Below are 27,426 nucleotides of genomic sequence, written 5' to 3'. Positions count from 1 at the left end.
CAAGTTGCCTAGAAACTTCTAGGGCCAACTGCTTTCCCCTGTCTTCCGCGGAAAAACAGGAAGCTGATCTTCTGGTAGAGAGTTAAATACCAGTCCCCTTATTAGACGTGCCATGGCCTGACCCTCAGCATCCCCACCTGTGGAACAAGATTCACTCAGAACCAGCCGGTAGTGCCAAGAACTCAGGTTTCAATTCCAGACAGATCTTCATCTAAAACCCAACTGGGGCCCTCATGAGCTGTGGGGCCTGAGGACCACAGGACTGACAGGCTTGTCAGTCGGAGACAAAAGTGACCTCCTCCCAGATCTGGTCTGAGGGTGGGACAATGTGGTGAGCATGAAGCAGTGTCCCTAAGCCTGGCCTATAGCAGGTGCTCATGGTAAGCACAGCCATGGTCGGCATGCTTACACTTCAGCTTGCCTTGCTTGCTCCTCCCAGACCCCCGGCAGGTGGGCAACACAGGACCTGACTGACCCTCAATAATGAAGGAATCTGCAGCATCCTGGGCCCCAGCGGAGCCAAACAGACCTGACCTTAGTTAGTCCAGGGCAGGACCCTCTTTCCTTCCTTCCCTCAGATGCAACTCTCCCCCAAACCTGGCCACTCCATGGTGAGGCAGAGGTCACACTGCCCAGGATGTGGGTTCTGCGGGTCTCAGCATCCCCCAGCCTCGGAACCAAGCCTGGCTGAGTCTCTGACTTGCCCTTTTTCTTGCCAGCTGCCTATGCCGCCTCAGGCACTCACCTCAGACCCAGGGGAGATGGACTCTGAGGGCATCCAGGCTGGAAGAATTACCAAAAACCCAAACTCCTTTCTGGGCTTCCAAGGAAACTGAGGCCCCGCGAGGGTCGCAGCTTACCCAAGGACACACAACATAGGGTGCAGTCTGGCTCACGGTCCAGAGCTTTTTCTATGGGATCTTGGTGCTTTGGCCCACATGTCCACACCCCAAGTCCTCAGAACACTAACCCCTCAGAACAGTAACTGCTTGGCACCTGCTACGTATCTGTAAACTCAGTACCAGCTCACGGAGGTGGGGCCAAAGCTTCCTTGCAAACCTGGAGCTGGCCCGACCCTACCAGCTACAGTACAGACTTAAGCAAGAGGGTATGCACAGCTGTGGCCAGGGACTTACTTAGCCTGTGGAGTTCCAGAGCTTCACCTCCACACCACAGCTGAACTCTCCCCACATCTGTACCTGGCATAGCCTTTGGCCTGTAGTGAGTGTGTGCTTGGCAGACAATGTTCCAGCAATGTAGCCACCATGATGCTCCTGATCAGCCAGTGTGCCCTGACCAGTTGGAATGTCTATCAGATCCTAGGTGTCATTCTTTGTGAGGGTTGTTCCCCTTTTTCCAGGGGCCCACCAGGGCAGAAGTTGTACCCAACATACATATATGGAGTGAATGAATGAAGGAATGAGCAGATGGCGCCACCTAGAGTCTGGGCTGTCACCTTTGCCCTGCCTCTGGAATTGCCCAAGCTACCTGTACGCCTGTTCTTAGGAGCTTTGGAACCTGGGCTCCTGGTCAGCCATGCTGTTCTTCTCAAAAGCAGAGACAGGTCACGGGACAAGTGGACTTTGCCAGCAGGGACTACAGACTAGCCACTCCCCCGTGAGCTCTGGGGGGACAATGAAGAGCAAACCCACGTGCTCCTCACAGGCTGTGGAAGCTGAGCCAGAGCCCTTGCCTGTGCCCTGGGACCCTCCAGTATGTCTTTCCACAGGCGTCTCTTTATCTCCTTCCCCCTTCAGGCTGCTTTCTTGCTACCATCACAAGGAATGTGGCAAAGTGGTCCAGGCCAGGCCTGGGCTTTGGGGTCAAGATCTCTAGGCTTGGATTCTTGTTCTGTCTCCTCACAGCTCTAAGAGACTACGGTAGACCTCAGTTTCCCCATATGGATAATGGAGCTAGCAGAAGTACCTACATTTTGGGGTTATTCTGAGACGCGATAGGAAGAGCAATCACATGCAGCCCTACCTGGGAGCACCTGTGTTGCAAGCACCCCATATCAACACATCATTTGAGTGATAGTGTCTAAACTGAAGCATTCAGAGCAAGGCCTGGCACTCACCGAGAGACAGCTGTCATACCTGTCATCTGCAAACCAGGAAGCAGAAACTTGTCCAAGCCCTGCCTCAAGGCTCCAGGCGGGCTGCATGCTTCCTGGAGGCCTGAGTCACAGGCCACAGTCCTACCGAAGTTATAGGCTACAATAACCACCACTGTTAGACAAACCTGACTATGTGTATGTACCTCGTGGGCTTGGGGCCTTCCAGGCTGAAGTCTACCTCTGAACTACATGTAGGAGCTCTTTTTTCTGCTTCCTGGGGCTCTCAAAGGAGCCCCTGACCCGTCTTCTCTTCTCTGTGGTTTCCAGATCCACTGCAAGTTTGCATCTGTCCCCAAAGCTCCCGAAGCTGGCTGAACACACCTCTGAGTGTGACACACAGTCTCAGATGGTACAGTTTTAGGTCTGGAGTCACACTGAACACTGTATCTCCAGGAGTTCATTGCTAGGTGAGCCTGGCTTCGCTATGTCTTCAGACACCAGGGCGCCGAGTTTTCCAAGAGCCAAGAATTTTCCCTAGCTTTGTTCTCTGGGACCGAAGACCTGGCTGGCTCCTGGTGCTGATGGATCTGAAGGCCATTCCATTAGGGTCCTTTCCCAGGGCTCCAGTACCCCCTATTGCTTTACAAGCAGTCTTCCAGCTGTTCACTGCATACTGCTGGCTAGTTACCTCATCCAGATGATCTGGAATATTCCCCTACAGACAAGGAAACTGAGGCCCCAGAGAGATTAAGGAAATCTCTTGGTCAGGCGGTGGTGGCACACTCCTTTAATTGCAGCACTCTGGAGGCAGAGGCAGGCAGATCTCCGAGTTGGAGGCCAGCCTAGTCTACAGAGGGAGTTCCAAGACAGTCAGGGCTACACAGAGAAACCCTGTCTCAAAAAACCAAAACCAAAACCGAAGAAAAACTCTTAAGATCACAACATAACACACTGAGGCCTAGCAGGGGCCTGCACTGATAACTAGTACTTCCTAGTGTCTACCCAGTTTCTGGGGAAGCTCTTTAGCTTGGAGAGAGACCAGGTCTGGTACAGCTCAGAGAGCAGGGGCACTGCATAAAGCCAGAGGTGCTCAGAACAACTCTCGCCCCTTACTTCTCTCCAGGGATGCTGTTCTGACGAATAACATTTCCAATTAACTGTAGTGCTGGGTCGGAGTCGACCAAGCTGACTACTATTCTCACTTGGTAAGAAGGTTTAACAGGTTCATGCCAGATAACAGCATGGTACTCCAGGAACTTCCTCTGAATTGGCGCTGGAAAGTGGGGGGTGGGGTGGGGTGGGTGGGGGTGGGTGGAGGGGTGGGGGGGGGGGTGGGGGGTGGGGGGGGGGGGGGGGGGGCTAGATATAAGGGCTTTTCTCTTCTCTCACAGGAGGGTGCTTTCAGAACACTGAGTCACTGGGCCATTTATGCATGAAGAGATGATGCTGGAGCAGGGAACAAGGTTCCAGTTCTCCAGCTAGTAACCATGATGGTTAATCTTGGTCATTAAATGGACAGGATTTAAAATTACCACAGAAACACTCTTGAGTGTGTCTCTGAAGGCAGTTCCACAAAGATTCACCTGAAGAGGGAAGGTTCACCCTGAATGTGAGTGGCATCATACCACGGCCTGGGGCCCTGAACTGACTGGGAAGGAAAAGGTGAGCTGAGCATGGGCATCTGCTTCTGATTCCCGACTATTGGTTCCTGGCTGCAAATTCAACATCCCTGGCTGCCTACCACAATGGATAGTGCCTCAAAGTTGGAGCCAAAACAAACACTTCCTTAAATTGCTTTTGACAGACTATTTTGCCACAGTAACAGGAAAAATAACTAATACTGTAACCCATGTGGGCCTTTCCTCCCTCTATAAAAAGGGGAAGAAGTAAATTAAAATCCAAGACAAATTGTTCCCAGGATCCCTCAAAGCGGAGGAGGCTGTTGGCAAATGTGAGGCCTCACAGCACAGCCCAAAGTCACCATCCAGGTGGAATATATCACTGACAGCTCCTATTTTACATTACCAGTGCATACACATTTTGTATTCTACTCCAAATATTCTGTCTGTTTAACATATAAATATTTGTCTTAAAATAGTCTTTGAATCAAATTGACACTCCAAGGAAATGTCATGGGGCTTCCTGTCACTCAACCACGGAATTCCAGTTTGAAAAAAAAAAAAAAAAAAAGAAATGAAGATTTATTTTTTTTAAACACATGCCAAATGCTGTGCGTGTACTGTACATACAGCTGCCATTTCTTCTGCACAGAAATATCAGAAGTTGGTACTGTTATCATAACCCGTTTATTATTAAGGAAACTGAGACTCAGAGAAGTTGAGTAAGTTGTCAAAGGTCACCCAGCCAATGGAGGACAGAGCCAACTCACCTCCATGGTTTCTATCTGCCCTAAGGCCAGGAATAAGATTGAGTCGTCTCAGAGTCCCAGAGCCTGTCTCTTCACACTGGGGCCGAGAGTCTCCCATATGGTGAACGTCTAAGAAGTAATTTAGCTTGACCAGAGACCTATGACCTGGGGTCGGGCTGGGCATGTGCTACAGACAGACTCACAGGGCCGAATGAATGAATGCACATGCAAGGTTGTCCATGGAGCCAACACAGGACACCAATCTACTAGCACCAGACTGCTTCCCCGACCAATTTGGGAATGACCAGAGAGGCACATGGACAGACAGACTTTCTCCCAGGTCCCTGCAGGAAAAGAAGGCTGCCATACTTTGCAAAAACTGCATGCAAGCCTTCACTGCACCCCACGCCACATTAGGACATTATAAAAAGCTTGTCATATAAACACAATCTCTTTTTTTTTTCCAGTGTTGGGGATCAAACCCAGGGCTCTGACATCAACCCTATCCCCACTGTATTTTTTTTCACAGCAAAATATCTACACCCCTAAAAAAATTTGCCTCAACTAGCACCACTGAGATTCCTCCTGGGCAGCAACCCTTTTCCAGACTTCAACAAGCCCCTCCCGCAGGGCATCTCTAGCTCCTCCCCAGCCTGCAGACTGCTGAGTTATCTGCTTTCCCTAACTTGGGAAGTGGAGGAGAGGTAGAGAGCAGGGGGGGGGACCTGTCAAGGATCTGTGTTTCCTGTGCAGAATTGGCACACGGCTCCTTCCCAGGATACCTTCCCAAGGCCTCCTAGGACACTGTCTGCTCGCCAGGGTCCAGATGCAAACTACCTGGGTTCAGATCCCGACCCCACCTTGAGTCCACCTTCCCCTAAATTCTCCGTCCTGTACTCTTGGCTGGAGAAGAGGGTTCGTGGGAAGGTAAGTTGTGAGACCGTGGAAAGCATCCGGGTTCTCAACCTGTGGGTCGCAACCCTACTACAGGTCCCATATTGGCTATCCTGTACATCAGATATTTACCTTATGATTCATAACAGTAGCAAAACTATGGTTATGAAGTAGCAATGAAATAATGTTATGGTTGGGCGGGGTGGGGGTCACCAGAACATGAGGAACTGCATTAGAGGGTCACAGCAGCATTAGGAAGGTTGAGAACCACAGCTCCAGGTCTGCTCTTTTCACACTGTGAAATAATGTTATCACCTGCAGTGTTCATGAACAAGAATTATGCAATACAGTCACAAGAGTTAAAAATAAATTGCAAAACACACACACACACACACACACACACACACACACACACACACACACACAAACCCAGTCACGTTTTAGGGCTGGAAGGATGGTTCGGCAGTTAAGAGACCTGTCTGAAGAGCCAGGATCAGTTCCCAGAACCCATATGGCTGCTTACAACCACCCATAACTCCATTTTCAGAGAGTCCAGTGTCCCCCTCCCTGGCCTCCGAGGACACCAGACATGCACTTAGTACACTTACACATGTCCCCAGAATATTCATGCACATAAAATTAAAATAAATAAATCTTCTCAAGATGTCGTGTTTTGTGTAAGTTTGTGATTTTGTGTTGGGCCGTGTTCATAGCTACCCTTGGCCACAAGCGGCCTGCAGGCTGCAGGTTGGACACACCCACATATTGGTCCAGATGGAGCCCTGGGTTTAGCAAGTGTCCGTGAACCAAAGAAGGCTCCTGCTATTTCCTTTCTCAAGACTCCTCTTCACGTGGGGCTCTTTGCTCCCTTATCCATCTGATAGGTTTTATTGGGAGCCCAGGTTCCTCCGGCATGCTGGCCTCAGCTCATGCCTCTTCCGCTGGCCGCTCATGCACTGGGACTACAGAAGTGCCACCCCAGCTGGCTTCTGAAAGCAATGCGTGGTGAGCTACAAAAACCCCTGCATTTTTAGTTTTGCTGGCCTTTGGTTTTGACTTCATGCGCTCCAGCTGAATGAGCTGCCTGGATTTTTGTTCTCTGTTCCTTTATTCTCACTGCTTCATGTTTTAAAAATGAAGTCGGTCAAAACTAAATAAATACAATGACTTATTTCTAAAGGAAAAGTCACAGTGTTCCAATGTATCTATGGCTTCAATGTTAATTTTTTTTCCCCTCTGATAGGTGGTGAAATAAATCCATAAGATAAAGTATGTTACCCCACCCCCACCCCACCCCCACCCCCAGTGCTGGGCACTGTCTGGGGAAGCCACGCCCACAGTATGTCCTGCTTATCAGAAGCCGAAAAACTCCAGGCTGTGGTGGTGGGTACAACGGTGAGGGTCTGCTCAGCAGGCCAGGCCTTCCTACCTTTGGTGTCTTCATCCTCGATGGTGGTGTTGGTGCTCTCGGAAGACTCCTGCCAAAGAGAAGCGGGGGTACGGTGAGGAGGGCCTGGCGACGGGAGGGGCTGGGTCAGCTTGGCGACCTGGCTGCCTGGTGATTCGCTGGGCTCTGTGGCTTCCCAGGCTCTGTGGTCCAGATGCTTTATACAAACCCTGCCAGAGCCTCCAGCCTGAGGGGACCCAGCTAAGCAGGTGGCTGAGGCAGGGCTCCTGTGAAGCAGTACCTGCAAGGAGATCCCTGGCCTCTTGGGGGGGTGGGGGCTGAGAGGGGCTTCCTAGGTCCTTTCTGCTCAGGAGGCAAAGAAGGGGTACAGAAGAGCAGAAAGACACCGTGGGAGCCACAGAATGGGAGAGGAATGCACACACCGGCAGGAAAAGAAGACAGAGAGAGGCAGGCCCAGGGTGAGAGAGGGTGGGCTTTTCAGAGGGGAGAAAAACCGCGCAATCGAGATAGTCATGGAACCAGAAGAAGAGGGACATGGGCCACCGTGTCACCCCTGGCACTCTTGACAGAGGCAGGGCTGTGGTTCCTCTGCTGGAGTGGCCCGCACAAGCTCCAGTAGCCTCCATGACACTTGCTTCTCTGGCCAAAGCAAGCCCCACCCTAGCAGCAAACGGTACAAACCAAGCCCTGAGATGAGCTCTTGAGCAGAGGGCGTGGGAGAAGCAAGAAGACAAGGGCTGGACTTGGTTCAAATCCACCTTTGGACTGGAGGAAGGCCTTGGATCTGCTGTTGGCCTGCTGGTCTGGGCCATGGAATTGGAGGTGTCAACAGAAACACGCAAACAACACACACACACACACACAACACACACATATTGTCACACAATGCACACATACCACGCATGCCCTGAGCACACTCTCCCCGCCCCGGGTTCCTGTGCAGCCTGCAGGAGCGAGGGAGCGAGGCCCAGCATTTACCGGTGTTTGGGAGACGGCGGACACTCACCATTAACTGAACGCTGGAACTGGACTTTCTTTTCTGGAAAAACAAGGAGAAGAGATGGGACAGGAAAAGACACCGTGTGAAAAGAGCAGGGAGGTTAGGAAGGAGGATGGCCTCGGGGCCATCCTCTGTGGTCCTTTCTGATCAGCAACATGAGGCCTGGCAGATTCTAGGTCCTCAAACGCCTGGACCTGGCTCTCTATGGATCTAACATCTGAGGCCAAGCCTGCCTTCAACTAGGGCTGTCCTACTATGCCTCACTCTGTCAGGGAAGTTAGTCTTGACTCTTAGATGCGGGCTGGCTGTTCATTTTAGGGGGACAGTAGGGTGCTCAGACCTGGACATGAGCCCCAGACTCTCCATGCATTTCTGTTTAAGCAGACCCCACTCTCTAGCATCTTGTCACTGGAGAAGCTTGCCTTTTAATTTTTGTCCCTTCTGAAACCCAAGGCCTTAGGTATACCAGCAAGTTCTCTGTCACGGAGTCCTATACAGAAGCGGGTCCTCTCTAAGGACTTTGATTAAGTCTTGGTGGGACTGGTCACGTCCACTTTCAAGAATATTCTCAGGTGACCCTGGGGATACCTTTGCGATCCCCTTTGTGTTCACAACTTCCCAGCAACTGTGTTATTCAGCTCCCGTATTCTGACAGGGAGACTGAGGCACAGGCAGATGTCTGGAACCTGAGTCTAGTGGCTCTGCCAGCTGGCCTAATCCAGTCTTTGTGTGCTGCACCAGCCATGTGTTAGCTTTGGGGTCCAGGGAAGAGGTGGGGACAAGGGGGCTGCTTCTCCTTCACTCGGTTCTCAGAGCCAGGCATCCTGAAGACTTGTTCGTAGAGTAGGTCCCAAGTGACACTTACGTCCAGAGAAGACAAATGGGGCCCTAAGAGCGATGGCAGTCTTCACAGGCTCTCTCAGAAGTCAAGAGCTATGCTAAGGGAAACACAGGCGCTGAGGGTAAGGCTCTTTCTTCTGTCCAGGACTCCACAGAGACTCCTCAAAGGCTCATGCTATCTTAGCTCCCTGCTGGAGAGCCGGGAGCCCCTTGCCTCCCAGCCCACGAAGAAAGTAAAGGAGAGACTTTCGGCCTCTCCAGTGTAGGCCTGTGCTACAAAACGCACTGGATAGGTCTTGAGAGACTCAAGTTAGATTTTGGGCTTCCTGCTTTTATAATCCAGTAAGCATAATCTATATGCTAGGGTCTAAATGTGTGCCTTTTAACCAGGGCCTCCACACACTAGGCAATATACCTCGGTGGACATTTCGATCTCATGTATTCAGGAGGCATGAATGCTCACCTTCCTAGGTGGCTGGGTAGTGTGGCTTCATTGCAAAATACTGCAACTGCTCCCTCCCCTCTCCTCTCCTCTCCTCTCCTCTCCTCTCCTCTCCTCTCCTCTCCTCTCCTCTCCTTTATGCTGGCCTCCCTCCATGGCTGCAGCTTGGCCAGACAGTGTGTGGGGAAGGGGGACAGGCCCATAGAGCTCAGCTGTCAGCAGAAACCCGAGGAGGCCCACACGGGCCAGAAGGTTCCAGGTGGAACATGAAGAGGAGACACAGAGCAGAGACTGTATCAGATTCGGACGTACAGTGACAGGATGGGACATGGGGGGAGGGCAACAACGTCACGGATGCGACACCAACAGGGCAGTGAGTGAGGTGAGGGGTGGGAGCAGTGGACTCCTGTGGAAACCAAGGCCTAAAGCAGGCCAGGGCTGGGCACTGCTTCTGGAGGACAGAGATTCTATCTCCTAGAATCACAAATGAGGCGACCACCATCTTGACCAGCACTTGAGAGTTGGATTGAAAGGGGTTGTCCGCAAAAGCAGAGTCGCCTCTCTTAGAACTGCCAATGGAAGCTGGTTCTAAGGTCAGCAAGGGTTGCAGAACAGCAGTGTTGTCAATCTCAGCCCTGAAGAGCCTGTAAAGGCTCAAGAAGCTCCTGTCACTCAGGCCGAGCAGCCCTTCCCTTGGTGGCAGAACAGGCCGCTAGCCTCTCCTTTAAGCTCCACATAGAACCATTTGTCACTCAGCACACAATTGTAGAAAGAGCACAGATTTCCCCCCTTACGCTGGGTGTGTGTCTGCGTGATGCAACTTCCTGGGGGTCTCTCTGGTGAGGCCATCTCACCAACCTTTGGAAACAACTCTACTCTCCTGGTAGAGGTAGCAGGACCAGGACCAATCCCTGGAAAGAAGGAACAGCGAGGCCCCCATTCAACCCCACACATGGCTTTTTGACTTGAGAATTTGAGAGTATATGACTGTCACCTCCCCAAGCCCTGCTATCCTCTCCACTCCATGGAGGAGCAAGGTATAAGCCAGCTGTTCCCCCTAGTCCCAGGCCAGACCCAAATTACTCTTCCCTCCTCCATTTCTAGGAAAGGAGGGAGGTTGTGCTGTAAGAGGAGGCTGGGCCAGGGACAACATTAGAGTTTCTCTTTGTCCACATCTAGGCCACCCTAAGAAGTCATTTAGGGTTTGTCCTACCCTGAAGGAAGCAGGGACATTTTGTCCAGTTGTACTCGCTGGAAAGCACCTTGGTGACTAGCAAAGCATCATGCTACAAGTGCTACCTTCTGCCTCTGTCCAAGAGCAGCTGGATCTGGAGTTCCAGCCCTAACCCTGGCCCAACATGAGCCTTTCCTGTCCCCAAACCCAGGAGTTCTTCAACAATCTGCCAGGGCCAATCCAAGAGCCAGGCAGATCAGGGCACCTCAACTCAGCATCAACACAGTGTGGGTAGAGAGGGTCCCCAGGCACTTTACACCTGCAGCCCCATGGAGTGTACCCCTCTAGGACCCATTTCAAGTTGGGAGCAAAAGTTGGGCTCAAGGACACTCAGACAGCAGACCAGAGTCCACCCCAACACGTGTGTTCATTCTATGACAAGTGTGGGTTAACTTTTCCTCTAAGGTTTCCAAGTGTTTGCTTGAGCGTGCTTTGTTCTCAAGAGAAAACGAAGCCTGGCACACGCAACAGGAAAGGTATTCCTGACTCAATGACTTCTTGTGCATGTGAGCACTGCCCACACTGTCAACATGTGTTAGCCCAGCTGATCCTCACAGCCAGCCAAGGAGGAGGGAGGGAAGGAAGCACAGTCCCGGGACTTGAACCAGCCAAGCCCCAGCTGTCAGTAAACCACCCTACTCACTGACCCACCACGATGACTTTGGCATGAACTTGTTGAGGTTGCAGGAATCCCAGGGATCTGGGTCTTCCCCCTTCTAGTCCTCCTCCGCTCCACCTGCTGCCAGAGGAACCTCCCCAGAATATTTGGGTCCAAAGAGTTCATTGTGAAAAGCCTTGATTTTTGTCCAATAACCAAATAATTGTGTCTAGCCATGTGTTTCTTAATGACAGGGACATATTCTGAGAAATGTGTCATGAGAAATTATGCCACTATGCAGGTATCATACAGTGATTTTAGGGCATATGATATCTCTATTGTTCCTAGACTCCAAATCCTCACAGCATGTTACTATGCCAAATCCAGTATGCATGTATAATACATGGTAAGAACTATGCACCTAAACAAATCTAAGCATGCTTAGGTATGGTGAGAGCCTGACATAGGGATGTACACCTGTAATTCCAGCCCTCTGGAGGCTTGGCTAAACAGGTGGAGAGTTTAAGGTTAACTTGGGCTGCATGGTGAGATCCTATCTCAAAATGGAAAGTGAAGGAAAAATGGAGGAGGGTAGAGAAAAACCACTAGGCAATAGGAACTTCACATCTCCACTGTAGTCTTTGAGGATCACCTTTGCATATAAAGTCTGTCCCTGACCAAGCATCGTTACACAGCATGTGGCCACAGCCCTCAAGAACACGAGATGAGAAGGGAGATTGGTTAGGTTTGGAAGAACAGTTGCTCTTTGGTATGTTTTCAGAGCTAGAATCTTAGAAATGATCACCAAGTCCACATCCCACCTGAGGCACCTAAGAGACCCTCAGGTGTAAAAAGGGGATGGACAAAGGGGAAGCCCAATTCTGGCCTAACACCCAGCCCAGACTCTCCCCATGCAGTCCCAGGCAGTTCATAGCCATTCTTGTTGAAGCCGTACAGCCACCAGCACACACTGAATGGCCTGGGCGGCCGTTCAGCACCTCACACCTTCTAATGTCTTGGGTATGTGGGTGCAGAGTCCAGAATAAGGCAGTCTCCAGAGATGAGACCCCATAAGGCAGTCAGGTAGCAGGGGGCGGGGAGGGGGTTGCAGAGAGCAAAGGGACTAGGCCCCAGACAGCGGAGGGAGAAGTGAGAAGAAACAGGAAAGAGCGGCCAGCGGGGTGTGGAGAGAGGTAGCTTGGGCATCAAGGGTGGGCACAGGGGACAGGCATTGTTGGAGAAGTGGGCCTTCTGGGACCCAAAGCCTGGTAAAATCACTGCCCATTCTCCATGGGTTACAGGCTACACTAGTGTACGCACAGGCCAGAGCCCATCCAGTCCCCTCACACTTTGGGCGGGATGAGGTCACCTTAGTGACCATTTCTGTCCCTTCGGTACCCTCTAGTCACAGCCCCGTAGAGCCCCAGAAGCCTCCTCAAGATCTGCCCCTTTACTGTGCTCCAGGCAACCCAGGCCACCTGCTCCCAGCAAACATGGTGAGAGGTGGGCCCCGGAGCACAAACTGGGTTGATCTGGGGAGAGCTTGGCCCTGAATCCGACATGTCACCATTAGCGAGGCCAGGGCTTGCCCAAGGCCTGACAGCAGGTCTCTGGCAGAGACAGGCCTGCGGGGCTCCCGGGGACTTACCTTTACACCATCATTCTTCTTGTTCCCTCCGCTCTTCCCTCCTGTGGAGGAGAGAAAGTAGAACATTAGCAACACCAGGCAGGGCACCAGAGCCCACAGGGTGAGGAAGAGCAGCATTTGCACGCAGCAGGGCGGCCGGCCGGCCTGCTGGGAGTAGTGGCCTGTGGACTGTCTGGGAACAGAGCTGGCTTGGCCACCAAACGAGAGACTTCCTCTTCCTCCTCTCCGTCCACTGGTCTTCCACCTTCTACTCCCTCTTTAACCAGGGTGGGCCTGCGATCCCCAGTTCGCAGCAGTCTCAGGGATAGATAGCCCTGGGACTTTGGAGCTGGAAGAGGTGTCCCAACGCGTCCCGGGACTGTAGGATTGCTGTTTGAGCCTGGGGATTCCCTCTGGCTCCCTGTCACCAAGGCTGTTGGTGGCCAACTCAGAGGCCTGCAGCCTGATTGAGGGCTGGAAGCTCCCTGCTTTGGCCCCCACCTGCCCTGGCCCTCTCTAATTTTAGCCCCATGCCGCTGCTGAGGTCATGTGTCAGCCCCGCCTACTCAGTCTGGACAGCTGCAGACTGCATTTTGCTGGTGACAAGAAGCAGATGTCCCCCTGCTGAGGCCCACCCTCTGCCAGAACACTCTCCCTTTCTTCTCAGCAGCACAGACTTAAGTTCAGCCTCTGGAATCCCATGTAGGGCTGGCAGAGTCCTGGAGGTAGGCAAAAGCCCAGCCACCGCTTGGACCATGCATTTCCCTTTTCCTCCCTCATTTCCTGACTGGAGCCCTGGCAATGGGTATGAGACAGAAGTAGCATGAATGCCCAGCCCTGCCCTGCCTGGTATTTAACCACTTCAGACCTTTAAAAAAAAATGCCCTAAATGAGACATGGTTCTATGAAGTGCTTAGCACAGCGTTCAGGATATATATAGTCGGCCCTCGATGACATTTATGATTAGTCCTTCTCCAGGGAGCCCCAAGAGGGTGAACTGGGGATGGGGGTGGAGGGCGTTAAAGGTACAGGACACTGATGCCCCAGGGGCTCTGAGGGATGAGCTCAAGATGCCTCAGCTCTCAGCCCCTCTATAACTCCACATGGGACATCTCAAAACTCCCAAAGGGTAGAGGTCCTTTCTGTGTGCCATCCCTGAAAGTCTCTCTCTCCAGGCTGTGCAAGTGGGACCAGAATGCTCAGCATGGGAGAGTGTTCACCTTGGGGACTCTCCGCTCTAGGCCACTGTTGTACAGGTTTGTGTCCAATGTCACCAGACCCTGATTTTCTTTTCTTTTCAGAATAGGCCTAGACTGGCCTTGATTTACCATGCAACCTTCTGATCTTCTTGCCTCAATCTCCTGAATCCCGGGATTACAGCCATGTGCTACCATACACATGTGCTGCTGGCCTTTTGCTTGTTTATTTTGTTTTTCCATATAAGCTTTCTCTGTGTAGCCCTGGCTGTTCTGGAACTTGTTCTGTAAACCAGGCTGCCCTTGATTTTTATTTGGTATTGGAGAAGAACTCAAGGCTTCAGCCGGACAGTGGTGGCTCATGCCTTTAATCCCAGCACTCAGGAGGCAGAGGCCAGTGGATCTCTATGTGTTTGAGGCCAGCCTGATTTACACAGAGAATCCCTGTCTTGAAAAACAAAACAAAATAAAAAAACAAACAAACAAATAGGAACTCAAGGTTTCATGCATGCTAGGCAAGTACTTTTTACAATCTAAGCTACATCCCTAGTTCCCAGAATGATTTTCAAAGATCACAGAAATCTCTCTGTCTCTCTCTGTATGTCTCTGTCTCTCTCTGTATGTCTCTGTCTGTCTCTCTATCTCTCTCTGTCTCTCTGTCTCTCTGTCTCTCTCTCTCTGTGTGTGTGTGTGTGTGTGTGTGAAATCTCTTTGATTGTTTTTGTGTGTATAAAAATTTTGATGTGTGTATGTCTGTGTGCTCACATGTGGATGCTAGGGGCTAATGTTGGATACCTCCCTTGATCACATTCTTCCTTTTTGGGGTGGGATTGGGGGACAGGAACTCACTATGTAGCTCTGGCTAGAACTTTCTGTGTAGACCAGGATGACCTCATACTCACAGAGATCCACCTGCTTCTCTGCCTCTTGAGTGCTAGGATTAATTAAAGGCATATACCACCAGCTTCCCCTTGATTTTAGAGTCAGGGTTTCTCTCTGAACCTGAAGTTTACTGATCTGGTAGACCGGGTGGCCAGCTCACCTTGTCTCTGTCTCCCAGTGTTGAGATTACAGGCAGGTACTGACACATTTAGCTTTTCACATAGGTGCTGGGGCTCTGAACTCAGTTCCTCATGCTAGCCCATCAGGCACTTTACCCAGTGAGCCATCTCCCAAGCCCCCGAATCTTTGATTTTTAATGGTTAGAAATGTATTTCCTCAATTTTTCCTTTCTTTCTTCTCTCTCTCTCCTCTTCCTTTTTGTATTGGAAACCAAAGTTAGGTCCAAAATTCCTTCTTCTATTTTAAAGATTTGTTTAGCTCTTTATGTGTGTTTGTATGAATTCATGTGCACCACATTGTACAGGACCTCATGGAAGCCAGAAGAGAGCATTAGATCCCCCAGAATTGGAGTTACAGGCAGTTGTGAGCCTCCATGTAGATTCTGGGGACCAAGCCTTGGGTCCTATGCAAGAGCAATAAATGCTCCTAAATGCTGAGCCATCTCTCTAGCATCCCTGTGCCACTGTCAGGGAAAAATAAAAACAAAAACAAAAACAAAAAAACAAAAAAAAAAACTTCTCCTCACAGCCCTGGCTTACCAAGTGGATGCAGCCCACTTCCGAAGCTGGACCTTCTGCTGGGCCATCATATAGGCAGACCCTCCTAGGGGGCCCATGCCTGCCCTCTGCTCAGAAGTGACCCCTGGCTGCAGTTGGCCTGTCTGTACATGCAGCTGTCTGTGCTGGCCCAGTGCCAGGGTCCTTGCAGTGAGCTCTGCCGCTTCCACTGTCCATATCTGCTCTGCTGCGCCATCAGCACCCAGACTCCCTAGGGAGAGGCCTGAAGCAGCACTGGCCTGTCACTGACCCTTGTGCCAAGAGGAGTTGCTAAGCTCTGACAATAATCCCTTTCCCTCCTGTTTGGAGCTACATGCCCAAGTACTTGGCCACTCCCTGCCTGGGAGTCTCCTGCCCTGGGCTCCTGGGTAATCCAGTCTAGATAAAAGCACCTTCTCTGAGTGGGTCAGCCCTGTGCTGAAGACAGGTTCTGCCTCTCTTGAGTTCTGGGACCTGGGAGGAGACAGAGAATACTCTCTTTAGCTTTTATTGTCCCATCTGGAAAAAGGGAGAAGTGTCACCCCACTGCTTGTTGTGAAGCAACCTGAGCTGAAGCTAAGTGCCTGTTGGCTTACAGCTCTAAAGTCTGACCTGACCCTTCCTGCTGGATGAGACCGCAATAGCTGTCTGCCCCTCTAGCTGGTCTGGCCTGAAAACCCCAGTGCTACTGCTGTGGACTGGGAAGTCAGACTGAACCTCTAACAAGGCCTTGGTTTGCTGACTTTTAATCTCTTCTTTCCTTTCTCTGTGCCAATTGTGATAGGTGAGCTAAGCCTGGATCAGGTATCCTCTGCAAACCTTCTGGGGACACCCAGCTACCCAACAGTGCAATGGCATCCAACAGACCGGTGCAGGATGTCCATCCTGTACCGGGGACTCTAGCCCCATCACCTACCGGAGAAGTTCCTGGTGGCCAGCATAGTGGTGAGGATGGCTCCCTGCAACAGATGAGACAGGCCCAAGAGGAGACACAGGTGAGGGGCGGAGCATAGACAGGAACAGAAGGGCACGGGGAAGAGCAGGCGGTGTGCTCTTCAGAGACAAGCCAAAACCTCTGCCCCTGCCCCTCCATTTGACCCCACCCCACCCTCTAGCCCAGAGCCCATCCACTCTCCCTGGAGGAGTAGTTTTGGCAGGCACAGGTCTTGAGACAGGAGCAGACATTAATAGGTGCCGTGGTCTGGCCAAAACTAGTAGACTCCAAAACACCCTAGCAGGGGGGGCTCCTAACAGCTATAGAAGTTCCCTGCCTGGGTTGGGAAGGCCAACTAGGCTTGGGCTGCTCTAGGCTTGGAGGACCTGGCTGTAGACTCAGTCCTTCCCTCCATGGCCCTTGGACCATAGCCCGGAGGATATCAAGTTGGAGAAGCCCCCTCTGTGGGCGAGGAGCTGGAAACCAGGGCCCAACAGGCCCTCGTGCTGTCTCATTAAGACCTGACTCGGACCATCCCCAAATCCAGCAGCCCTTCAAGTTAAGAATCCCAGATTCCCACAGTAGGAAGCTTCCTTCTTCTGGGACACTTCCCGCGGGGGTGGGAGTGAGCCTCAGCTTCTCTGACATAGTGCCAGTCGTCACCCTGGCGGTTCAAGTCCCCATCCTGAGCCTCCGTTCCAGGTCTGGGAGCAGTAGGTAAGGGAGTCCCCAGTGAGCCAAGGCCTCCACATCTGCCCTCAGTGTTCCCATCAAGCACGCCGACAGCTGGCTATCACAGAGAAGCCTTCTTAGCCTGCCGAGTGCAGGACCTGCCGAGAAGGCTCAGCTCAGGAACCACCTTGATTCCACAGTGGCTTTCTCAGGCCCCTCAACCTATCTCTGATGGACACATTCATTTTTCCTCCATGTTCAACAACTGGGATTCTCTCTCTCTCAACTGTGGTTTCATGTCTGGTCACATGTTGCTCCCCTCCCCCATTGGGAAAAAAAAAACAACTTCTCTTAAACCATCCGTGGTTCCCTAGAGTAGTGCTCACACTTGCAGACATCTGTACAGGCCATGCTGTCTGGAACATCCCCCCTTGTCACTCTACACGTATTTGTCCTGAAGAGTCAACTCAAATGCCACCGCCTCCAGGAAGGCCTCTTGAAATCCTTCCCAGAATCCTCCAGACCAGGGAATGCCATCCCCCTACTGTGTCACCCTCCGTCAGGCACAGTACTCACCATGCCCCAGCAGAGTCCTGCTTGTCTGACCTCTCCATAAGAGTGCAGACAGCGTGGAATGGGGTCAGACTGGCTGTTTGCTCCCCCAAACCCTTGGTGGCCAGGGTGCAAGAATGTCCACTAAACACACGTGAAATCGGTGAGGGGAAGAACTAGTGGATCCAGGGATGCCAAGGATCGGGACCGGTTACCTTCAGTTTCCTCCGGGCATTGAACTTCTTCAGGCAGTCCACGGTCTCCTGTCTGTGCATGCAGGAGGCCACAGTGGAGCGGTGCTGGAGAGAGGGTGAGAGCTTTGTGAGCGGACTGTGGGAGGACAGACCAACCCAATCCTTCACCCTGCCACATGGTATGGGATGGTTAGGATCCTGGCACCAGTCAGCCAATGCCAGTGACGCCCCCCTCCCCGCAACATGATGCCAACCCAGAATATTCCTCATTTCTATATTGCCCCTGAGACCCACAGCAAGCCAGAGATTCTTGGATAAGGCCCCCTCAACCCCATACTGAGGCTGTGGGGTGAAGGACAAGACCCTGAGGGACCAGGCCTCCTGCCTGGGCTGGGCTGAAAAAGGCTCACCGAGATCCAGGGATGCTTGAGAGCCTCAGCGGCCGTGATGCGTTTGGACGGGTTGATGGTCAGCATCTTATTGATGAGATCCTTGGCTTCGGGGGTGACGGTGTCCCATTCCGGCGATGGGAACTGGAAGGGGCAGAGGGGCCAGGTTTGCCTAGCCTGCCCCAGGCCACCCCTGCAATCCTCCAGCCCCTGACTGGCAGGGGAGCAGGCAGGGGTTCTCATGCCCAACCACTCAGACATCCACAAGGTACTCAGAAGTTTGGGCGCCAGACCCTACTGCAAAACTCTAGACCCAGGCACTAAGCCTCTCTGTCTTCAACCTCTCTCTGTGTATAATGAAGGGTAATAGATAGTGATTGGGGTGACAATTTCATGTGCTAATACATGGGAAATATTCAGAGGAATGGGTTGGGGATTTAGCTCAGTAATAGAGCGCTTGCCTAGCAAGCGCAAGGCCCTGGGTTCGAGCCTCAGCTCAAAAGAAAAAAAGAAAAAGAAAAAATATTCAGAGGAATGAGACAGAAGTGCTCAGTTATTTTAATATAAGGAAGGGGGAAAAAGCATGTCTCAGAGTCAGGTATGATGGGAGACAGCAATTGGGAGTTGGGACAGGAGAATAAGGAGGCCTTGGCTACATAGTGACTCTCAGACTATCCTGGTCTCATGAGATGTTATCTTTTTTAAAATTCATTCATTCATTATAAATACATAAATAAAAATGCTTGAGGCCTGTTCCTGCTCCACGGAATAAATTCTATGACTAGGCACCACGTGGCCATAGCCTGACTCTGCTGGTCAGTCTTGGAGCAACCCTGACTGAGCAGTAGAGAGTCATGGTGTGTCCCCAGACCTCTGACCTCCTAGGCTACTGGTTCCCATCAGAAGGTGAGCATCAGCTGGAGAGCAGAGCAACACTCACATCATAGGCACCAGCTTTGATCTGCTGGTACAGGCGGTGCTGGTCCTCGTCCCAGAACGGGGGGTACCCAACCAGCAAGATGTACAGGATGACCCCTGGGGAGAGGAGCAGGAGAGGAGAGATGAAGCAGGCGAGTGAGGAAAGCCGAGAGGGACCCATAGGCCTGGGTGACAGTTAGGCCTTCGGACGGACTTACCACAGGCCCACAGGTCCACAGGCTTCCCGTACGGGTCCTTCCGCAGCACTTCTGGGGAGAGGTATCCAGGTGTCCCTGCGAACCCTGCTCCCCAGACACACAGACAGGCAGACACACACACAGAGGTTGGCACGTGAGTAGCCTGGAGCAAGACCCTGCAGGAGAGGGGACGAGGATAGCCCTGGAGCTGGAGAACACAGCCCTGCCCCAAAGCTGGGGTTGTACTGTGCAAACCCAGGGGTCTTGGTAAGCTGATGAGGCCTGTGCACCAGACTGGACCAGACAGGTATATAGCACACCTGCCTTCTACTCCCCATCCAGAGCCTCAGGTAGACAACAGTAATCAATCACAGAGCTCCTTTCTCTGTAGGTCCCAACCTTCCCTGTAGCCATCACCTACCACTTGCTGGAGGCCTTTAAGAGCTGATCCATTCATTGCCCATACCCTATACTCTGTTCAAGGGCTGTTCATGAGGTGACAGAGATTTGGTCCTAAGTCTGGCTAAGTTGTGTGTGTGTGTGTGTGTGTGTGTGTGTGTGGTGTGTGTGTATGTGTGCGTGTATGTGTGTGTTGTGTGTGTGGTAAATGTGGTGTGTGTGGTGTGTGTGTGTGTGTGTGTGTGTGTGTGGTGTGTGGTATGTGTGTGGTGTGTGGTGTATGTGTGTGTGGTGTATGTGGTATGTGTGGTATGTGATGTGTGTGGTGTGTGTATGTGTGTGTTGAGTGTGTGGTATATGTGGTGTGGTGTGTGTGTGTGTGTGTGTGTGTGGTGTGTGTGGTATGTGTGTGGTGTATGGTGTATGTGTGTGTGGTGTATGTGGTATGTGTGGTGTGTGATGTGTGTGGTGTGTGTATGTGGGGTGTGTGTGTATGTGTGTGTTGAGTGTGTGGTATATGTGGTGTGTGTGTGTGGTGTGTGGTATGTGTGGTGTGTGTATGTGGGGTGTGTGGGGTGTGTGTGTGTGTGTGTGCACATGTACGAGCGTGTGTATTTACCTTCTAGGCCTTAGTTTCCTAATCTATCAAATAAATGATTAGATGGTCTTACCTTTAATACTTCTCAATACTGAGAAGATTATTGGAACAATGAACATCAAGATATCTTAACTAGATATCTTAACTAGTCCTCTCAGGAGTAGTTACTAGTTGCTGCAGATGTGTGCTAAGCATTGGGCTGGTCACTTCACATGCCTGCTATTAGTTACCGTCTTGGATTCCCTGGGGGACATGCTACTATCCTCTTCTAAGAGACGAAGAAAACAAGACTTGATTAAAACCACACACCTTGTAAGTAGCAGAGCCAGGATTTGAACCCAGAACTCTGTTTCTTATTTGTTTTTGTTTTGTTTTAAGGCAGGGTCTCATATATGTAGCCCAGGCTAGCCTTGAACTCCTGTGGATTTGCTGGAATTAGAGGCAGGTGCCACCACACCCAGCTTACGCATTCTGGGTCTTAGACACTGGTCAACATTGCTCACTAAGAAGTACCCAGAAGGAGGAACCATGCATGCCCCATCATTTCCAATCCTGAAGCATGCTGGGTTGTCTACACTCAAACACCAGGGCTCTATACCTGTCAAGTTCTCCTGACCTTTCCCAAGCTGCTTAGCCTATGCATTCTCAGTGACACCCAGGCATCCAGGGGTCAGGGGCACCCCACAGAGTTCCTGCCAACCTAGAAGTGCATGCTCTCACAACAAGATGTACCACCCCTGGTTAGTGATGATCCTGTGCCCATACCTAGTCTTTAGGGAAAGAGGTAGGCACTGCCCACTGGCCCAGAGGCTGGCTGGGTGCAACCGTAGATGGTCAAACATCCATCTCATCTCATCCCAAGCAGAAGGTTCCCAGGGGCACACAGGTCGCCCAAAGTATGCCCCTCCCCTCCCGGCCACTCCACACCCCACTCACCAAACCACGCCTGCTGTTCCCCCTCAACCTCTATGGCCAGGCCAAAGTCGGCCAGCTTCACGGCAGCACCCTTGAGCTTCGAGGCCAGCAACAGATTCTCAGGCTTCCCAGGACCAGGAAGGGAAAGATGGAAAGAGGGATCAAGAGAGAGTCAGTAGGTTTGGAATCTCACCTGCAGCCTGGGCGCACAAGAATGGCTGAATGGCCCACGATCCCACCCCCTCCCACACCTCCAGATCCACGATCCTGAGTCCCTGTGCCCAAGAGGGGGACTATGGCAAGACCCTCAGCTTTTGCAACAGAATGTTTCTTTCTCCTATCACAGCTTCCCCAGGGTGGAGAGCTGAGGCTAAAAAGAGCTGAGACAGACTAGGGTGGCAGAGCCCAGCCTCATTAAGGGAACAGCGGCATCTTTTAGAACCAGCACAGTATTGTGGTCCGCCATCAACCTCCCACCAGTCACCCCAGAGACCTCAGGACATGTCCTAGTCCTGGCTTCCCCCAGTGACCACTTTAACCCCTCAAAACTGTCCTCTAGTCCCCAGCCTAGGGCCTTTGCATTGCCTGTACTCCCTACATGGCTTGTTCTCTTCCCAAATATCTCTGTCTTACTCTCAGACTCACGTTAGCCTTTCAAAGAGCTCTCTCTCTCTCTCTCTCTCTCTCTCTCTCTCTTCTCACCAGTCCTCCCCTCCCCCAGCTCCTTTCGTTAACTATGTGTTATCATGTGTCTAAAATGGAGAAAGTGGGGGCTCTGAGGGATTTGTGATTTATCACAGCTGTTAAATGATGGGTGTCAGAATCGAGGCAAAGGCTGACTCCATCCTAAAGGCTTGGATGTGGGACCATGGTTGACATGGAGGATGCCCACAGCTGACGTCTGGGGCAGCAAGGCTGCTGCCTCTGGCTTAGGTACCCAGATTTGTCCACTCCTTGCATCTTCCTACTGCCCTGAGACCCCGGACAAAGGGGAGCTGGGGTTATGGATTCCGCGCTTTGTCTCAGCTCCTAATTCCAGTGCTGCCACGGCTGTGATGGAGCCTGGCCAAGCGAGTTCCCTTCTCTGATGGTTGGGCTTCCTTTCAGAGAAAAGGGACAGATGCCTGTCTTGTAGCACAGTGTCTAGGTGTGTAAACAGCAGTTCTGCTTTCTGAACACCAGGCCCCAGTGCTCAAACTTCCTGCTGGGGTGGGGCTGAAGCACTCTGTAGAGACAGCTGGTGTCTGTTCTGGCTCACACTCTCCTGGACTGCAGGACTTCCAGGGGGTCTCGCACCAGACCTTTCACAGTCCAAAGCTAGCGTGGTGCGGAAGAAATAAGGCCCTTCCACCTGGCTTGGTGAGGCCTCCTTCGTCCTCAGGGGCTGTGTTCCCAACATGTCCTGTGTCTCAGTAGTGTCCTGCCCTGATTTGACAAATGTACCCTTAATTAGTGATTCCAGAGTGGCCTAAATCTGGGCCGCTCCTCAGCTCTCTTGCTCCCTCTTTCCCGAGCATGGTCTGTTCCGAGAACAGACCCTTGGGGAAAACCAACTCTGCTCTCAGACTGAGACCTTGTTCCCGGGTCCACCTTTTTGTCACCAGCGTAGAAGGGACTCAGCTGGGGCACGGCTGAGACCTCAAGGAGGGTCTGAGGTAATAAGAGCGAGCCAGGGAACCTTTTCAGAGCACTGTGCCCTGAAGAAGGGTGGAGACTGGCTGGTTGCTGACCAGGGAGCCTATCCTGATGGGAATGGGGATTGCTGCTCTGGGAAGGCTGAAGAGGATTCCTCAATGACTCTGGGGCCCCCAAGTCCTTTTGCATTCCAAACTGGGGTCTGCAGGCAGTGCCCACAGTGAGTGTAAGCAGGAGTGTTCTTGCCAGGGCTACCCCATAGGATGTCCGAACAGTTGCTGATGACCAAGGTTGCTGGACACCGGACACGCTCGTCCCAGAGCGGCTGCTGCAGGAGCTGAACTGGATTAAGCAAAGCTTGCTGGACCTGCACTGTGGGGGAGGGGTCACAGACTCTGGGGTGAGAGCAGGCCAGGGGTCCTTGTCCCCGGCTCAGACTCCACTGAAGTGCGTACCCTTGACAAAGCCCCTGGATTCTCTCGGTCTGTTTCCTGTTTTGTAAAATGTGGGTTCTATGAGTTACTGACTACTGATGCCATAAGGCAGACAGAGGAGATCCATGAGGTCCCTACTTCTTGGGCAAGGCCACGCAGCCCATAACAATGCTAGACTAGTCATTAGTGCTATCCCTTTCCTTCAGGTGGGCGAACGGGGGCACAGAGGATCCCCAAGCCCCATTTTCTTCTCCTCCGCCTGACAGAGACTCAGGAGCAAGAGTAACAGGATGTCTGTATCCCAGGGATGCCGTGGTTTCATTTGACAGACTCATCAATGGGGCAGAGGTTGCCATGACAACTCCTCTGTAGGGAAGCTGAGTCACCTGCAAGCTACTCCAGCCAAGGGGTTGGAAAGATGGCTCAATGGTTAAGAGCACAGGCTGCTCTTCCAGAGGACCAGGGTTTGAGTCCTGGTGCCCACATGAAGGTGTGCAAAGTGTCTAAATGACTCCAGTTCTAGGGGGCCTGATGTCCTCTTCTGGTCTCCATAGTCATCAGGCATGTGGTGTACATAGGCACACACACACATGTGATGCCCATATACACATGCAGGCAAAACACTCCTACACGTTAAAAAAAAAAAAAAAAAGCCAGTAGCTGCAAGGCAGCAGCAGACTGAGATCAGCTTCAGCTTCCTTCCCAGCCCACTGGGCAGCCCCAGTTTCATGCACCTCACCCTCACCTCCTGGCACAAAAGGCATGGGGCCTACACCTAGCAGCCCTACCTCCCTGAACTAACTCCATTTCCCGACCTGACAGCCTTGACAACTGGAAAACACAGCCACCCACCTCAAGGTGACCAACGTAAAGGAATTCGGGGAATGCAGATCATAGCCGAGGGCCTGGGCTGCATTACCAAGTTCCTTCCCCAGGCCCGGGTGGAAGGAATCTGGGCGGTGCTTGTGAAGGGGGCTGGAGGGAAGAGCAGAGGCCAGGGGCCTGGCTTCTCCAGGGCTACTCACCTTCAGGTCTCGGTGCACCACCCCCATCTGGTGACAGTGCAGCACAGCCTCCAGGATCTGCTGGATACAGTGACTGGAGAGAAAGGGAAGGGGGAGGTCAGGCCCCTCGGGGAAGCTGACCGGAAGCAAGGATACACTCCCTCCAGGAGCCTCTGCCGGGCTGCCCCTGATACTCACCTGGCATCGGCCTCGCTGTAATACTCCCGGGCCACGATGTCCTCAAACAGCTCCCCACCAGTGACCCTGGGGAGACAGGCATGGAGTCACCCTTCCACTGAGACTCCAGGTGCCACCTGACCTGGAGGAACCTTCTGGAAATCATCTGAGAAGGGCAGGGCCAGGGACCGTAGGATCTCAGTCCCCAAAGGCAGAACTGGACTGTGAATGTCCCTGCTGATGCTCCCTTCCTGTCTTCTGACACAGCCCGCTTTCCCTGACACACCTCCACTGATGGGGACAGCAGCTCAGAAGCAGTCATTGGGTTCATAAGGCTTCTGGAGGCCCATGGGCCATTTGGTTTCTTTTAGCTTATTTTGTTCACTTTTCTATTTATTTTTAAATCATTTTCTTTAATTGAGTGGAAGCTGTGGAGGCGATTTCTCATGTGCTCCTATCCCCAACATGTCCCCCCCTACCCCTCCCCCTTCCTCAACATCACTGTGTTTTACAGATCAAGCCAGCATCCTCACTGATTGCCACTGGCCACCCAAGAACAAATGAGGCCTGTCATTTTGTTCCTTCTTTGACAAACCCTATTTCAAAATGAAACTTGATATCACCACCGTGAATGGCAAGGCAGCATCACTGGCCACAAATAGAGAGGCAAAAAATAAACTGATAATGCTAGTTGAATGTGTCTGGTGTTTTAAACAGAAAGACGAGCTTGCACAGCTTGGGGAGCGGCCTACTACATTTAGGGGAACTCTGGGCAGCCTTACGAGCTGCCCAGAGCCTAAGAGTCCGTAAGTGCCATCCCTGCCTAGGCACCCTTCTCCCATGGCCCATTAGGGTGTGTGTAAAAAGACTTACAGATCGAAGATAAGGTAGTGGTGTCCCTCTTCGGAGATGCTGTCATGGAGCCGGACTGTGGGTAGGGCCAAGGCAGCTGGTTACACAGTGGTTCACTGCTCTCCACCCTCTCTCTCCCAGACTCCTGGAGTTACCACCTCAACTCTCGGTCCCTGAGCACCAACCAACTTTGACAAAAGCAAGTGGAATGGGCTCACCACACCAAGACCTTCACCAGCATTACTGGAAGGGGACCAAGCGTAAAGACGAAGACCTCTGTGTGTTGGCTTGGTCCCTCTCCCCGTTCTAACCCTCGGTTTCGTAAAAGAGCCCGAGGTGCCAGTCTCTGCCACAGACTGGCTGTGTGATGGTGGGTGGGCAAGTTGCTATGCCTTTCTGAGCCTCTTTTCTCCTTATTTAGACTTCGCTAGCTTGTTACAAGAGTCCCATGAGGTGCTCGGCCATTCCCACTCAGTGCTGGCCCTGGATTGACATCCCCGCTCTGCTCGCAGTCTGAGAGACAATAGTGTTCCCAGGGCTGGGGTAAGAGAGACAGCAGTTGGTTCCTGAACTCTGGTGGCTACAAATTTGTCATCCCTTCGCAGCCAATTTACCAGGGACAGAGGCAAGGCTCCCAGGAGCCCAGAGCTCCCTAAATTGCTCAGCTTTTAAAAGAAGGGCCTGTGGCCTAGGACTGACTCTGGAAGGTCTGTGCTGTCAGCCCAGAACCAGTTCTCACAAGCTAGGGACCGGTCCTTCTCTGTGCCATAGACCGACCATCAGTGTAATTGGGGGGGGGGGGGCTGGCTGGGACAATTAGGATCCTCCTGCACGATATGATCGAAGTCACACAGCTATAGAAATGACTCGGCAGTTCACCTGTAGTTGGGAGCTTTCTCCAAACTCTGTCGTTTAATGGAAATGCAAAGTGTAAGAGCTGCGGTGTTCTTTCTAAGATGTTTCAGCTTAGGTCTGGTGCAAGTCTGTCTAGGAAGATGTAGAGAAGTGGGCAACAAAATTGTAGGCCCCCTTCTCACTGGAAACCATAGCTAGCCTCACTGGGTGTGTGCCAATGGCCTTGAGCTACAACTCAGTTTGGAGCCCTTGAGGGGCTCATGGCCCTCAGACTCGTACACAAGCTTGGTGGGCTGAGAGGCAATTCCTGAATGGATGCCTCAAGAGACAGGAGATAGCCACCAGAGATAGAAGATGATGGGATGGGGTGTGGTTTGCACAGACTTAAATGAAAATGTTAAGATCTTTTCCATTTTTATAGTGCTAGGATTAAAGAGAGCCAAGAAGTGCTCTACCACTGAGCTGCATCCCCAGACCTTGGTCTGTTGCTGTTGTTGCTGTTTGTTGTTCATTTGTTTGTAGAGAGGGTCTCCTTGCGTAGCTAGCCTCAGGCTAGCCTCAAATCCGCAATCCTCCTGCCTCCCAAGTGCCGGGATTACAAGCACGCCATGTGCCTGTAATGTGAAAGCCAAATGTGAAACGTGCATTCTCTTTGAGAGTTTTATTTTTGTTTTTACTTCTGTGTCTATGTGTGTATGTGCACATGAGTGCAGGTGCCGGCAGAGGCTAGAAGGCCTCGGGTACCCTGGAACTGGAGTTTCAGGTGGTTGTGAGCCACCTGATGAGGGTGTTGGGAACCCAAGTCAGTTCCTCTGCAAGAGCAGTAAGGGCTCTTAATCGCTGGGCCATCTTGCCAGCTTGTGAAAGCATTCTTAAACGCTGATAAGCTGTTACGGCTTTGGGTATGAAGTGTCTCCCAAAAAGGCTTGCTCTGTAGTAAGCAGTGCTATGGGAGTGACTGGATCACGGGGACACTAACCTCACTCATTTGACACACGCTTCCATCGAGGAGTGCATAGCTGAATGGAATATAGAGCATGATACATGAATGTCTTCATGAATTCAACTTCTCTTCCATGTCCCAAACTATTCATTGAACTCTCAGGTTATGAATAGCCCCAACAAGGTTTCCCATACTCTACCATGGGCATGGACTTCTGGGGTCTGTCTATCACAAGTAGTGACAGCACTGCCCTCACCCAGGCAGGAACAGGGGTAAAAGGTCTGCAGACACAGCTGGATCAGGCTGTGCTGAGATCCCCATTCCCATGCCCTTGGACAGGGCAGTGGACACAAGCAGATAACAGCCCATGCACCCTGCCTCGATTTGCCAGGCAGGCTAAGATCTCATGAGGTTTCTCCAGGCATGATGCCCTCTGGGCTTCTACACCACGTCTATACCATGTTAGGTTTCTCTGGCAAGATCGCCAAGAGCTTAAA

At 51.9% G+C, this 27,426-nt stretch overlaps 1 protein-coding gene across 3 annotated transcripts in view; it reads right to left on the bottom strand.

The window, feature by feature from the left end:
• Positions 1-27,426, bottom strand: part of Camk2a (calcium/calmodulin dependent protein kinase II alpha) — a 62,965-nt gene that overhangs the window by 9,554 nt on the left and 25,985 nt on the right. For 2 of the 3 annotated variants that reach the window (XM_036204578.1, XM_036204577.1), the window contains exons 4-14: positions 25,153-25,207; positions 24,301-24,366; positions 24,124-24,196; positions 21,051-21,153; positions 19,139-19,222; positions 18,943-19,037; positions 18,024-18,146; positions 17,635-17,718; positions 16,178-16,220; positions 12,489-12,529; positions 6,748-6,796 (exon numbers count right to left, since the gene is read on the bottom strand). In XM_036204578.1, coding sequence (XP_036060471.1) covers positions 6,748-6,796; positions 12,489-12,529; positions 16,178-16,220; positions 17,635-17,718; positions 18,024-18,146; positions 18,943-19,037; positions 19,139-19,222; positions 21,051-21,153; positions 24,124-24,196; positions 24,301-24,366; positions 25,153-25,207 — 816 coding nt within the window. Of the gene's footprint in view, positions 1-6,747; positions 6,797-7,732; positions 7,766-12,488; positions 12,530-16,177; positions 16,221-17,634; positions 17,719-18,023; positions 18,147-18,942; positions 19,038-19,138; positions 19,223-21,050; positions 21,154-24,123; positions 24,197-24,300; positions 24,367-25,152; positions 25,208-27,426 lie in introns of all 3 variants that reach the window. The other variant, XM_036204576.1, reaches the window with a different exon arrangement.

Source organism: Onychomys torridus, chromosome 13 (assembly GCF_903995425.1).
Source record: "Onychomys torridus chromosome 13, mOncTor1.1, whole genome shotgun sequence".
NCBI classification, from domain to species: Eukaryota; Metazoa; Chordata; class Mammalia; order Rodentia; family Cricetidae; genus Onychomys; species Onychomys torridus.
This window is presented reverse-complemented; position numbering and strand designations above follow the sequence as displayed.